The sequence below is a fragment of the Rhincodon typus genome, chromosome 21 (genome assembly GCF_021869965.1).
Source record: "Rhincodon typus isolate 14 chromosome 21, sRhiTyp1.1, whole genome shotgun sequence".
Classification (NCBI taxonomy): Eukaryota; Metazoa; Chordata; class Chondrichthyes; order Orectolobiformes; family Rhincodontidae; genus Rhincodon; species Rhincodon typus.
In genome coordinates, this window is record NC_063352.1 from 37368278 (window position 1) to 37383033 (window position 14756).

Below are 14756 nucleotides of genomic sequence, written 5' to 3' on the forward strand. Positions count from 1 at the left end.
AGGGAAAGAAGAAAGAAAAATAAGTTGAATAAAATGCTTAGATTACAGAATTGCACAGCACAGAAGGAGGCCATTCAGTACATTGTGCCTTTGCCAATATTCTTAAAGGGCTTTCCAGTTAATTTCAATGTCTGTCATAGCTTTGTGCAGATTTTCCCATTAAATATATTTCTAATTCCCTGTTTGAATTTGCTACCAAATCTACTTCAACCACTTGTTCAGGCAACAAATTCCAGATCATCATAATTCATATTTAAAAATAAATAATCTTGTGTCCTTCCCTGGTTTGTTTTCTGGTTACTTGAGATCTGTAATACCATGTTTGCCAACCCTTCTCCCAGCGCATTTACAGATTTGGACTCTGCTGCTAATTCAAATTGTTACAGAGCAGAGATGTATTCATGTTGTAACTATATCTGGTAAAAATCTAAACTACTGAATTAAAATTCTCAGTTTGAACATTGCTTCTTGTCATGGTGCAGTTTTGATGAACACTGAGTTTTTTTGCAGGAAACAATTAAAGGCCAAGTGCTTGATGACCGTTGAAACATCTGATGGACTGCTGGATGAGATTGGCTCTCAAGTATTGCTAACTGGTGCTTATGTGCCCACACCTGATCTGGTTCAGCAAGTTGACTCTGTGTCTGTTAATGATGTGGTGAATGTAAGTAATGTTTTTACTAACCATAAATAATAGTCACGTATTCTATTATCACTGGAGTCATTTCATCTCCCATTTCTCAAATGATGGCACTGAATATTTAAGTATGTGTATGTTCACAGCATGTTGGCAGGCGATTAGGGTTGGGGGAGGAGCAGCATGAGCATCACAGCTTGGTTCTAAACCCCCCACTTTCATCCCCTGCTCAGACACATAGACCTTCCAACAGTTCAAAAGCTTAGAGCCTGTGGCAAGAAAGCCCAAGCCCAAGTCCAAGCTGAAATATTTCACTCATTTCAATCTGTGGGATGCATGGACATCACTGCCCATAGTTTGTTCCCTGTGAGCACAGTACTGTCTCCTTGATGGCAATGGTGTTCCAGGTTTTCGAGACTTAGTTCATCCTCTCTTTCATCCCTGTCTTGGCACACACAACCTCCCAATACATCAACAGCAGAGTGCTAATGTCCAGTAAAGGGTATGGTAATCTTAGGTTAGACCTGAACCAACATTGTGCAACTGTATCTTAAAGAAATTAGCAGACTAAACATAGTCTAGATATGCAAAGCCACATCTTTCTGACTGTTCCACTCATTTTGACTTGTCAGAGCTACTCAGTCATCCTCTTATGCTTTGAGGTAGCTGGATTAGTATGTACTGTGTTGGCTCATGTGCTTTGGGAAAAGCCTGTATTTTATTTTCATGTGATGTCTCCTTTGAGACTGAGGTGAACATTCTCAAAGAGGGGTAATTAGCCTCTTGACTATGATTATCATTATATTCCAAGAAATGCCCATGTGACCTGAGGATGCCATGAGATGAAAAACTAAGAAGCAACGGCTAAATAGAAATTTAATTGTAGTGGTGCCATGTTTCGGCATGGTTTTGATTATACATAGCTCGGAATACCCACAATTGGCGATAGTGGAAGCAAGCAAGGTTCTCTACAATTGGATTTCTGTTTGGCAGTTCAGAACAGATCCTTGTGTTGAACCAGATCCCTGAGAACAGAGTGAAGACTATTGTTGTGTTAGAAAGGATAGAGAACTAAAGATAGGAAGAGCAAGGGATGGTGAATTCGGCCATTGCAGCTCTTTCATGTCACCAGAGCCTACCAGACTGTTTGAAGGGGTTGTAAAAAGAAGTCTCTGGGATTATGTACCATCGAGATGCCAGTGACCCCAGAGTGGGTTTCCAGATATAATACACCTTGTCGGTGTTCACTGTATGCAGAGTCTTTAGATGGGGAAAAATAAATAGCTGCTGTGACTCAAGGCTTAAATCAGTTGACTGGGAACTGAAAGATCCTGCATCACACAGGCTGAGTTGGAAAGATTGAGACTGCATGCAATGCGATGTTTATACAAGAAATAATAGGAATGCTTGAGACATATCTTTGTATTATGTATTTAAAATGCAACTCCTCTTTTTAAAAATATTAGTTAATGTTTGAATTATGTTTTTAGTTGGCTTGTTACAGAAAAAAATTAAATGACATTTTTGTCAACATCAGTTTTCTTTCTAATGCTGTTGTGAGAATTCCTTTCTTTTAAAAGTGATTGGTCTCTATGGGGATTATAAATGTATGTGGTGTCTAACGGTACTTTACTCTAGCAGGGGGTTGCAGTTCAACTTCTGTCCTGCACTCCACAGTTTGAACAGTGGGTATTGGGGAGCAGGGTCACTGTGGGCACTGGGGAGTGCTGTAGGTATTCATACCTCAAACTGTCACTCTGATAGCAGGCAAAAGAAAGGAAATATTTAACTCATTCAATAACAACTTGCACATACATGGTACCTGTAAAAAAAAAAAGCAAAACACCCTCAACTGGCCAGCTAGATCTCAAATTTGGAAATATAGTTGACATTGGATTTTGAAATTGTTATTTAAGTGACTTATTCCAGAGGGAGGACCTTGCCCAGAGACTTGTGATGTCATATTTCAGCCACTAGAGCCTAATACGTTCTCTCTTTGCTTTACAGGCTGCAAAGAAGTTTGTTTCTGGTAAGAAGTCCATGGCGGCCAGTGGCAATTTGTCTAACACACCTTTCCTTGATGAATTGTAAATTTATTCTTTTAAATGACCCACCTATTAGAGCTGTATTGGCATTGTAACTATTAATAAAATATATCGTGGCCCTTGAACAGGCTCATCATTCTTTATTCACATACCAATTGTTCACAGGAGGAAAGAAACTTCTGAATTTTAATATTTGAAGAATCTTTGTATGGTAGTACTGACACTTCCCTGTGCAACTTTTTTTTTCTGTCAACAAACTAAGAATTCCCTTGCTTAACTGTATATCCTGCCTTGTGCTGAATACAACTCATTCTTTAAACTTGATGCAAGCACTAGCACCATATGCTGGTGAAGGGGTATGCTTCTGGCTGTCATGTGGGCAAGGTTCTTATCTGCTTGGTGCAATTGCCTGCATTCTGCTAAAAAAAAAAGTCACCCTGCTTCCAACAGAAAGTTGACCATAATCCATGCTGGAAGCAAATGGAAAGGTTAACAAGGCCATAAAAATTCAACAAAGCAGTTGGGTTCATTTCTGAAGGAATAGAATTCAAATGCAGTGAAACTATTTTGCAGTCACATAGAAACTTTTTTTAGACCACGTTTTGCACAGTTTTTGTTTCCAAGTTACAAAAATGATTTCGAGAAGATGCAAAAAGGTGATACTGGAACTTGAAAGGTTGGAACCATTAGTTTTGAATGGGCTAGGAAAAGAAGGCTGAGAGTAACCTTGAGAGAAAATCTTTCAACTTGTGGGGGAGACTAGAACTAAAGACAATAAATAGGAGAGTCACTAATAAATCTAAGAAATTTGGATGAAACCTTTTCAGCCAGAGAATTTAAAGAAATTGGAACTTGCTACTATTAGGCAAACGGCATAGATACATTTAAAGGGATATTAAATAAACATGAAGAAAGGATTAGAAGAATATATTGACAGGATTAGATAAAGAGGAATTGGAGGTGGTCTCTATGGAGCATGGTCACTTTAGACCAATTTTTGTGCTATAAATTCTGTCTTTAGAGAAAGTGCTATTTAGCCATCTTGAAATAGAATATTCTCTTTGTTGGTGAGCGTTGTCAATGATTGTGTCCGAACTGGAAGATCCTGTCATCTGATCTTCTGTTGAGGTAGAAGTTTCTGAGTCTGTGTCGTTGGATTGTGTGAAAGTGTTCAAGGATCCACTTTTGGAATTCTGTGACGGGGATTCAGACCTGGGGCTAACAGTACTCTCTAGGGTAGTGGTAATGGTTGTAGATTCAGTGGTGTCTATCTTCTCACCCTGCTCCTCCCCCCCTAGCTGTTTTGGATGTGGAATGGGACCCTGTTGGGGTAAATTATCCAAAGGATTCTTGCCACCAATGGAGCTCGAAGTTTGAATCCAGTCCAAGTCTGTGGACGATGAAGAGGACGATGTGGAGCTTGTGGTATCTGACTCTGCAGACCACAGCGGGTGAAGATTAGGGATGACCTCCTCATCATCATTGGAAATGACATAATCGTCAAAAGCCTGGTGCAGCACTATGTCACAGCCAACATGGGGGCCAACCAGGAGTACATTCCGATTCTTTTTTGGTGCATGCCATGCTCTGGAGATGGGTGGGATGTATATACCTTTGTCATGCCAAAATAAGGAAAGGGGCTTAAAGTTCTTGAACTTTACTTTAGTGTGTTCATCATTGTCCTCTTCATCACTGCTGCTTGACCAGTCTTCTTCCTCATTGCTGAATTGAATGCTGGAGAGAAAAGAAAGACTTGCATTTTTACAACAGCTTTTAAAAACCTCAATTTTCCAGAATGCTTTACACCTCATGAAGTGGTTTTGCACTGTAGTCACTGTTTAAAAGCAAAACTAAATTTTTCACAATTGTAAATACTTGACACTGAGGGAATATAGGTTTTGTTTTTCAAGTGAGAAAAGGCCCAGTTTAGTCATTCTGTCTTCATATGCCATTCCTTTAAATGTACTGTGATTGATGGTGCATTTTTGTACCATTCAATAACTCAATATCCTTTCTAAAATAAGTGAAATTCAAACAGTACCCCAGATGTGGTATCACCAGGGACAAATACAACAATTCAGTTCATATTTGGATTCATACAAGAAAAGTAACTGGCAAAACTCAGCAGGTCAGCAGCATCTGTGGAAAATAACAGAATAAATGTTTCATGCCAATGATTTATCATCAAAATTGAAGAAAGATAGAGATGTAAAAGATGGATGGAGTGGAGAAACAAAAGTTGTATCCAAATGAGGCATGGCTTGTCACATAAAAGCCATTTGACTGCAACATGAAAGGATAAAGAAACAAGATGAAGACCAACCCACCAAAACAAAAAAAAACAAGAAGGAAGCTGGGTATATGATCTAAAGTTGTTGAATTCTGTATTGAATGTAGAAGGCTATAAAGTGCCAAGTTGAAAGATAAGGTGTTGCACTTCAAACTTGAGTTTTACTGGAACACAGTAGCAGACCATGGAGTGAGAGATCAGCATAGGAGCAAGGTGGAGAACTAAAATTACTAGAAACATTATCTCTTTATTTGCACAAATGCTGTCTAATTTGCTTTTTCTTCTTGTATCAGATTTCCAGCAGTGACAGTATTTTGATTTTGTAATAGTATAGTACATTTAACAGTAAAACATATCAAATTTATCCCTTTTTATGCATCCTAAAATTCTGTTTATTCATACCAGCCTGGGAATATAATGCTGGCTTAATAACTCCATCGCTCTCCTGCTCCAGTATTTCGTATAGTCCCACTTAGCACATTACAGCTCATTGAGACTATACTCAAGAAGAATGAGAGGTGATCATATTGAAACACAAGATTATATTGTGTTTGCCAAGGTAGATGATGGGAAGATATTTCTTCTCATAGGAAAATGGAGAACCAGATAGAGGCACAGTTTCAAATTAAAGTACTTAAGATGGAGATGAGAAATTTCTTTGCTCAAAGGGTCATTAGTCTTAGGTGGCATTCTCTTCCCATATACATTCAAAACTGAGGACATATTTTGAACAACCAGGGAGTTGAGGGTTGTGTGAGATAGGCCCACTTCATTGGCACCCCAACTGCCACCTTAAACATTCAGTCCTTTCACTACTGATGCACAGTGGCAGCAGTGTGTACCATCTACAACATGCACTGTGGTAAGTCAGCAACACTCCTCTGACAGCACCTTCCAAACCCGTGACCTCTACCACCTAAAAAGACCAGGGTCGTGATGCAGGAAAACACCACCAGCTGCTGAGTTGAAACTCGTTGCTGTTTCTTCATTGTCATTGATTCAAAGTCCTAGAATCCCCCTCCTATTAACACTGTGGGTATCCATACACTCCAAGGGTTTCAGTAGTTCAAGAAGGCAAATCAATGTCGGGTTGAGCCATAGATACTGGCCTAGCCTGTGACATTCAGATCCCGTCAATGAATTTTTCAAAAAGTGGAAATAAGGCCACGATTAGATTGATCATAACCTTATCAAATAATGGAGTGTGTTCAATGAGCCACAGGCTGATAAAACAATTTACTCTTTACTTGTTCCCAAAATTTAATATAGTTCTGCCCAGAAACTGAACCATTAAATATTTAAGCAGTACCTCTCGTTTGAATGTGTAGTCATTGGCTGTGTTTTCCAGGTATCTGGGAGGTCTTTATAATTTCTGTACACAGTAAGTTGCAGCTGAGTTCCCATTGGAATTTCGCCCACTAGGCGGCGCAATTCCCGCAGATTGTGGCCCAGGACATTTTTGCTGCCGATTTTAACCAGGATGTCTCCTATTTGTAAATACAAATGAGCAAGAAAAATGAAAGGAGAAAGGAACACACTGACAAAAATGAACACACTGTGCAGATTTCCCTTTTCCACCCTGCCATTACATCATCATACCAAACATAGCAAATCTATAGACGTTTAAATAAGATTATCTATTGTTATGAAGATGGTTTATATTTAATATTGTTTGGACAACTTAAGTTTTGAAGGACTGTGAAAAATTGATTCCTAGAAATTGCATGACTGGTGATAACTGCTTCGCTGTAGACCCCCTTACTGGGCTCCTTTTAAACAGTGACTAGTTTGGACAGTTCTTATTTTCTTGTTCAATTGAAGAAGCTGAGTTGGAGGAAAGCCTGCTGAGAACCAGCTGAGTTGGAGGAAAGCCTAATAAGCTAAATTGGAAGAAACCCAGTTACGAACACAAACAGAAATTGCTGTAAAAGCTCAACAAGTCTGGCAGCATCTGTGAAGAGAAGTCAGAGTTAACGTTTCAGGTCCAGTGACCTTTCCTCAGAACTAATGGTAGCTAGGAAAACATCAGTTTTTATGCAGGAGATAGGGGGGGGGGAGGGGGTACGGAGTAAACGATAGGTGGGGTTCGAGCCCAAAGAGAGAGAAGAACGGTTGGACAGACAAAGGAGTGGATAACAATCTGGCTAGGACAGTGAATAGCTATTAATAGAGACTAACAATGGCTTGTATTTAATAGCAGACTGTGATAACAAGGCATGGTGTGTGAGGCTGGGGGCTAGGAGAGTTCAAACCTGAAAGTTATTGAAATCGATATTGAGTCTGGAAGGCTGCAGGGTCCCCAAACGGAAAATGAGGTGTTGTTCTTCCAGCTTGTGCTGAGCTTTCCTGGAACACTGCAGCAAGCCTGAGACAGATGTTGGCCAGGGAACAAGGTGATGTGTTGAAGTGGCAGGAAACTGCAGGATCAGGGTCATTTGTGCGGGCAGAACGTAGATGTTCTGCAAAGCGGTCACCCAGTCTATGCTTTGTTTCCCCAATGTAGAGGAGACCACATTGTGAACAGCAAATGCAGTAGACTAGATTGTGTGAAGTTCAGGTATAAGCACTGCTTCACCTGGAAGGCATGTTTGGGGCCACGGATACTGAGGAGGGAGGAGGTAAATGGGTAGGTGTTACACCTTCAGTGATTGCAGGGAAAGGGGCTGGGGATTGTTGGTAGTGAAGGAAAAGTAGACCAGGGTGTCCTGGAGAGAACAGTCCCTGCGAAAGGCAGACAAGGGAGGGGAGGGGAGTATGTGTCTGGTGGTGGCTTCTGGCTAGAGGTGGCAGCAGCTGATCTTCTGGATGTGGATGCTGGTGAGACTGTAGATAAGGAGAAGGAGAACCCTATCACTGTTAGGGGAGGGGAGGAGTTGAGGACCAAAGTTCGGGAGATGGGTTAGACCCAATTGAGGGCCCTGTCAACAAAAATGCTGGGGAATCCTCAATTGATGAAGAAGGTGGACATTTCAGAGGCTCCCTTGTCAAAGTTGGCATCATTGGAACATTGCCACGGAGATGGAAGAACTGGGAGGAACTCTATTCCATTCTCCCAGTTCCTGCCATCTTCTAGACTCAATAGTGAGTTCAATAACTTTAGGGCTTGAACTCTGCTATGTCCTAGACCTTGTACCCACACACACCAGGCCTTGTTATCACATTGTCTGCTATTACACACAACTTATTGTTAGCCACTAATAGTCTCCATTAACAGCTATTCATACTCCTAGCAAGATTGTTATCCACTCCTTTGTCTGTCCAATTGTTCTTCTCCCTCTTTGGGCTCTATCCCCGCCTATTATTTATTCCTTACTCCCTTCCCCCACCCTTTCTTCTGCATAAAACTGACATTTTCCTAGCTACCAACATTGTCAGGAAGGGTCACCGGAACGAAACCAAAACATTAACTCTGACTCGTCTTCACAGGTGTAGCCAGACCTGCGGAGCTTTACAGCAATTTTTGTTTGTTTCTGATTTACAGCATCCACAGTTCTTTTGGTTTTTATCCAGTTATGAACAAGCTGCCTAGCAAATCTCTCCCATTTCTCAACATGAAACCCTCTTGTTGAGTTCAGGATGAAACCTATTTCTTGTTTTCAAAGTGTGATTGAAAAATTGTCTCAGGCTTGTATTTCCTGAGCAATGTGTCTGCAAGACCTCAAAGGCAACAATGCTGGAACGTCAGTGCAACAGAGTCTGAAACATCCTATGTCCTTTTGACTTTTGAGAAAAACCCCATGGTCAAAATGTATTTTTTAGAAAATCAATCTTTGCAGAGAAATCTTTACTTTTCCTGAAAACTGAGGGTTTATTTATGTGTACATTTTGGTGATATTTAGAGGGATATATATTTATACTACAATATTATTGCATCTTTATTGAATAAGTTGTTTTGATAATGCAATAACTGCACAGAGGCCAGTATCCCATCACCAAGTCACCCTTTATTTACTTATACATAGTACACTGTCTGTGGCCAGCCAGCTCAGAATCAGTCCACTGATCTCCTGGTTATATTGGGAAGACAGGCTTTCCTGATTGGCCCAGGTTAACAACCTCAACCAAGGATTTTGTAGACAGCAAGGTCCACCTGGTTCCAATCACTATAGATAATAAACCCATAATTGTTTATTAAGAAGTCTGGTTGATAGAACTTCTTGCTTTCAATCCTGATATAGACAAGGTCTTTCATTAGCTATCTTGGTAACTGGAAAAGATATTTTTGTTCCATGCTTCGAGCTGTTGAATAGTGGTACTATAGTGACAATGCACTCTTCAGCTTTGATCATAACACTGTGGCTAGTCAGTAACTTCAGTTGCCAACACTGTGACTGGTACTCTTGGTATGTTCCATTACAGTTTCTCTTGTGCTGAAACTGATGGACCTATCCCTTGAGGCAATATTTTAATCTTTAATGTTGGATTAAAACCTGAATTTTTGTTCAGACACTCGCAGAAACCTTATTTGTAATTTATATAATTAATCCCCTTAAGTAGTTTAAGATTCATAGCTTCCAGATTCTGTAACATGCATTTCAATTTTGAATTATGCAGCATTGACATTTTCTATCTTAATTTCATGCATAAATTGAATGTATTAGCATAATTGAAATCTGTTATCCTAAGTAGCACATTGATTTTAACTGACAAATTTTTAAAGATGCAAATTTGGATATTAAATTAGAAGCTTAAAAAAAGGAGAAATAATTTTAACATTAAATATTCTCCCATAAAAATCCTTTATAAGTCTCTTACTCCATGGGAAGAGGATGCTATTCTTAGCTTTTTTCAGGTGACTCCTCAAATTTGAGGAGCCATTCAGATTGGCCAAACATCAGCCGTGACTCAGTAGCAGCTTTCTCAATTCACGTCAGAAACTGTGGGTTTAAGTCTCACTCCAGAGATTAGACCACAAAATCCAGGCTGACACTCACTGCGAAGGACTTTTGGAAGTGCTATCTTTCAGATGAGATGTTAAATGGAGGTGTTGTTTGCCTTCTCAGGTTAATATACCAATACACCATTTGAAGGACTTTTCCCAGATTAACTCTGGAAGGACAGCTGGTTTGCAATGCAGAATTTTTCCAGCAGTGGGGGTTCTGTTCCTGCATGAGGTTACCCATGAAAGACTCTCCTCCTCAACCAAGACATGGTGACTTTCAGGTGAAACCGCCACCAGCCAAATCTCTCTAATGAGAGAGCCAGCCCTTTTGTCTAGTAAAAGTATGGCAATTCTACCTTTATTCTATTTCTAAGAAGTACGGGTGGTTAGGTAAAGCCCTAAACAAAACCTTTAAAAGGATTACAATTACCTTTGGGGAGCGTTGCGGACAGAGGTGAACCTGTAAGAAGTACACACGGTAGGGAGGAGGTATATAGAGTCATAGAGATGTACAGCATGAAAACAGACCCTTCAGTCCAACTTGTCCATGCCGACCAGATATCCCAAATGAATCTAGTCCCATTTTCCAGCATTTGGCCCATATCCCTCTAAACCCTGACAACAGAGTCTGGAGCTGGAGGAACACAGCAGGCCAGACAGCATCAGAGGAGCAGGAATGTTGATGTCTCGGGTCGGGACCCTTCTTCACAAATGATTTTAATCGTGACTATGTTATGGTTTTCACTTCTATTTTTGGACTAACCCCGTTGCTCCCAACACAAGTGGAAAGACATATCTTTTTGTGATTTATTTTTTATTAATTCATGGGATGTGGCAAGGTTGGCATGGATTCCTCATCTCTTTTTGAGTAGGTGGAATGCTGGCTCACTTCAGAGGGTAATTAATATGGGTCTGAATGGCAGATTTGTTTTGATAAATGCCATGAGAATGAATTTTTATGATAATCTACTAGTTTCACATCCCCCATTTTTGATACTAGCTTCTATTTCAGATTTATTTAATTAACTGAATTGAACTTCCCACTTACCACCCTCCCTGCTCCCTTGGTCAACTGGTTTTGAAAGTGTAGTCATGTTTCATCAGATTTCTTGTAATAGATTATTTTGTTTTTAAATTACCTGGCTTTAGGTTTGCTGCTCTACTGCTGCCTCCGGAATTGTTCCCAATAATACTAACAATCTGCAGAAAGGATCCATGTTCGATCAGGACCAAACCCAGGCCGTTAACATCCTTTTTGATTAACGTATTTAGGCTGGGACCTAAGTTGTGTTCTGGAACGTCTTTCATATCTCCGACTGGTTCTGTAACACAGAATAGCCTTGTTTAACTCATGGGACTGTGGCTGTTACTATGTGTATCAGCTGCACACTCTAATATAACGAAGAAAGTGCAAAAAGTAGAGTCATAAGGATAAACTACAACTGTAACAGGAATGCTGGAACAGATTGGGGTTCTAATCTTAAAAAAAAAAGGCTGAGGGGTGATCTGATAAAGCCTTTAAAATTATAGCATAGGTGTAGAGAAGATGTTTCCATTGACAGGGAGTCTAAAATTTGGGGCCATCTGTATAAAACAGTCACTAAAAAATCCACTGAGGAATTCAGAAGAAAGTTCTCTTCCCCAGGGATTGAGAGTTGAAGGTGTAGACACTAAAACACATCAGGGAAGGTGAACATTACCTGCACATTTTATCCAAGAGGCTGTCATACTCCTGAAGATAGGGTTGTTCCATTTGGTCCATGTACAGGGAAAGGAGGGTGTGATTGTGAATGAGGCAAGTAAGGGGAACCAAGAAGATAGAAATGGAGGAGCCTCTGCCATGCATTTGTCCAATAGGTTTATGATTCTTGCAACCTGTATGGATGAAATTGGGTCACACCATGGATGAGTAACACACCATGGCACCAAAGTTCATGAAGCCATTCAAGCAGGGGCATTATAAGGAATATGGTGGTAGTACAGGGTGTCATATCAGGGAGAGAGACATTCTTCTCTGCAGCCAACAGCAACAGTCTAGAAAGCTGTGTGCTATCTGCCTGGTTCCAAAGTTCATGACTTATTCTTTGAGCTAGAGTCATCGAGTGAACAGACGGAAACAGGCCTTTCGGTCCAACTCATCTATGCCAGGTTTCCTAAACTGAACTAGTCCCATTTGCCTGTGTTTGGCACACATCCCTTTAAATCTTTCCTATCCATGTACCTATCTAAATATCTTTTAAATGTTGTAATTGTACTTGCCTCTACCATTTCATCTGGCAGCTCATTCCACACATGCACCACCCTCTGTGTGAAAAAGTTGCCCCTCAGGTTCCTCTTAAATCTTTCCCCTCTCACCTTAAACTTATGCTCTCTAGTTTTGGATTCCCTACCATGGGGAAAAGTAATTTGCTGTGGGATGGGGAGGATCCAATTGTCATGGTCCACATAGGTACTGATCACATTGAAAGGAAGAAAAGGGTTCTGTTTAGAGAGTATGAGCAGCTAGAAACAAAATTAAAAAACAGAAATTCTGGATTATTATCTGAGCCAAAAGCAAATTGGAGGTGCGTAAATAAAATTAGAGGGTTAACTCTATGGATCAAAGATTGGAGTGGGAAAAATGGGTTTCAATTCATGGGTTATTGGGAGAGTGGGAGCTGTACCACTGAGATGGTCTTCACCTGGACCATGCTGGGACTGATGAGTCATATAACTAGGGTGGTAGAGAGGGCTTTAAATCAAATAGTGGGACCAAGGGAAAAAGGGGGATCAAATGTGACAAATTAAAGGAGACAAGTGAGCAAGTAATAATAAGGTAAGATGTTATTGTGGTAGGAAGGGACAGAGCATACAAATAAGAGTGCCTCCACAAATAATTTATGAAATCAGTGCATCAGAGACAGGATCTTAGGTTGAACGATCAAGATGTAGGATCAGTACAGATGGGGAAAACAGCAAAAGGCAACAAATATTGGTAGGATTTAGGCCACCATGCAATAGTGGTAACGTAGGGCATAATATAAATCAGGAAATTACAGCACATGTAACAAGCAGTTATATAGGGGACTTCACATACAGACTGGATAAATTAGCACTAATGTTGTGTAGGAAAAACTCCTGGAATGTATAGTTTTCCAGAACAGTAAATGCATAAAATAGATAATGGGCCATTTTAGATCTAGTACGGTGCAATAAGAAATGGCTAACTAATAATTTTTGGTAAAGAAATTACTGGGATTGAAAATGGATTAATTACCTGGCCCTAATAACCTCAAGGTCATGAAAGAGGTGCCTGTTGAGGTAGTAAATACATTGGTTGTAATCTTCCAAAAGTATTATAAATTCTGGAATGATTCATGTAGAATATTCTATTTAAGAAAGGAGGATGAGAGAAATTTGGGAAATTGAACCTGTTAGCATAACATCAGTAGTAGAAAAATACAAGAATCAATTACAAAAGATATGATAACTGAGCACTTAGAAAATAATGTTAGAATTGAGCAGAGACAACATCAATTTGTGAAAAGGAAATCATATCTGACAAACTGATTAGAGTTTTTTTGATAATGTAACTAGCAGAGTAGGTAATGGGGAACCAGTGGATGTGGTGTATTTTGGATTTTGAAAAAACTTTTGAAAAAGGTTCCATAAGCACATGGAACTGGAGGTTATATATTGGCACAGAGCGATTCATACTCTGATTGGCAGGTTGTGACTAATTGGGTACTTTAATGTTTGAGCCCCAAATATTCACAACCTATTTTATTGATTTGGAATTAGGCATCAAATGTAATATTTGTAAGCTTGCTACTGATACAAAACTTGAAGGAAATGTGACTTGTGAGAAGGATGAGGAAAAGGCTTCAAAAGAATTTAAATAGGTTAAATGTGTGGGTAAGATCATGGCAGATAGAATACAACAACAAAAAATGTGGTTATCCACATGGCAGGAAAAACAGAAATCCAGAGCATTTCCTCTTCTCAATGGTGAAAGATTGGGAAGTGTTGCTATCCAAGGGGTCCTGTGTTTCTTTGTTCATAAGTCAGTGAAAGCTAAAATTCAGTTGCAGCAAGCAACTAAGTGAGTCAATAGAGTGTTAGCTTTTTATCCTGAGGACTTGAATACAAGAGCAAAGAGATTCAATTTTAAAGAACCTTGGTAAGCCTTCACTGGAGTACTGTGTGTTGTTTTAGTCGCCTTACTCAAGGAAGAATATACTTGTAATTTAGGGAGTGCAGTGAAGATTCACCAGACTGAACCCTGGGATAGTGGAATTAACCTGTGAGGGGAGATTGAAGAGACTGGGTGTACATTCTCTACAGTTTAGAAGGGCAAGAGATGCACTTATTAAAGCATTCATATTTCTTAAAGGGCTCAACTGGGTAAATGCAGGCAGAATATGGCTGTGAGCACAGAACAAGGGGACTAATGTCAGCATAAAAGGACATTAGGACTGAGATAAGGAGGAAGTTCTTAATTTGGAATGTGTGAATATTTGGAATTCTACCCCAGAGGCCTGTGGAACCTCAGTCATTGAGTATATTCTAGATAGAAATCAATAGATTTCTAGATGTTAAAGTTATCAAGGGACAAAGCAGGAAAATTGCGTTGAGCTACAATACCAGCCATGATCCTGAGGTGCTGAATGTCCAATTCTCCTTCTGTTTCCCATGTTGCCAGAAATGTGGAACTTGCTACCACAGGAGTGGGTGAAGTGAATAACACAGATGCATGTAAAGTTAGTCTGGACAAATACAAGAGAGAAGGGAATTGAAGAATAAGTTGATAGATTGAGATGAATAGAGGTGGAAGGAGCACATAACATATGGCACATAAACATCAGCAGAAACCCAATGGCTCGTTTCTATTGTGTAGCCTGTATTTTCAGATATTTAGTTTTG

General features: G+C 39.8%; 2 protein-coding genes across 3 annotated transcripts in view; one reads left to right on the plus strand and one right to left on the minus strand.

Annotated features, from left to right (window-relative positions):
• Nucleotides 1-2807, plus strand: part of LOC109934114 (cytochrome b-c1 complex subunit 2, mitochondrial) — a 25936-nt gene extending 23129 nt beyond the window's left edge. Inside the window, exons 13-14 of the mRNA XM_048609864.1 lie at nucleotides 511-664; nucleotides 2645-2807. Coding sequence (XP_048465821.1) covers nucleotides 511-664; nucleotides 2645-2728 — 238 coding nt within the window. The 3' untranslated portion in view covers nucleotides 2729-2807. The remainder of the gene's footprint in view (nucleotides 1-510; nucleotides 665-2644) is intronic.
• On the minus strand, nucleotides 1267-14519 carry LOC109934111 (PDZ domain-containing protein 9). Of its 2 annotated transcripts, none has more exons than XM_048609867.1 (4): nucleotides 14478-14519; nucleotides 10994-11176; nucleotides 6282-6459; nucleotides 1267-4416 (listed from the first exon to the last, which is right to left on the minus strand). In XM_048609867.1, the coding sequence occupies exons 1-4, from the start codon at nucleotides 14482-14484 to the stop codon at nucleotides 3663-3665; spliced, it is 1122 nt and encodes a 373-aa protein (XP_048465824.1). In that variant the 5' UTR covers nucleotides 14485-14519; the 3' UTR covers nucleotides 1267-3662. The 2 variants fall into 2 exon arrangements, with proteins under 2 accessions (XP_048465824.1, XP_048465822.1); XM_048609865.1 differs by lacking the exon at nucleotides 14478-14519 and adding an exon at nucleotides 11555-11777.
• Between the last annotated feature and the right edge of the window lie 237 nt (nucleotides 14520-14756).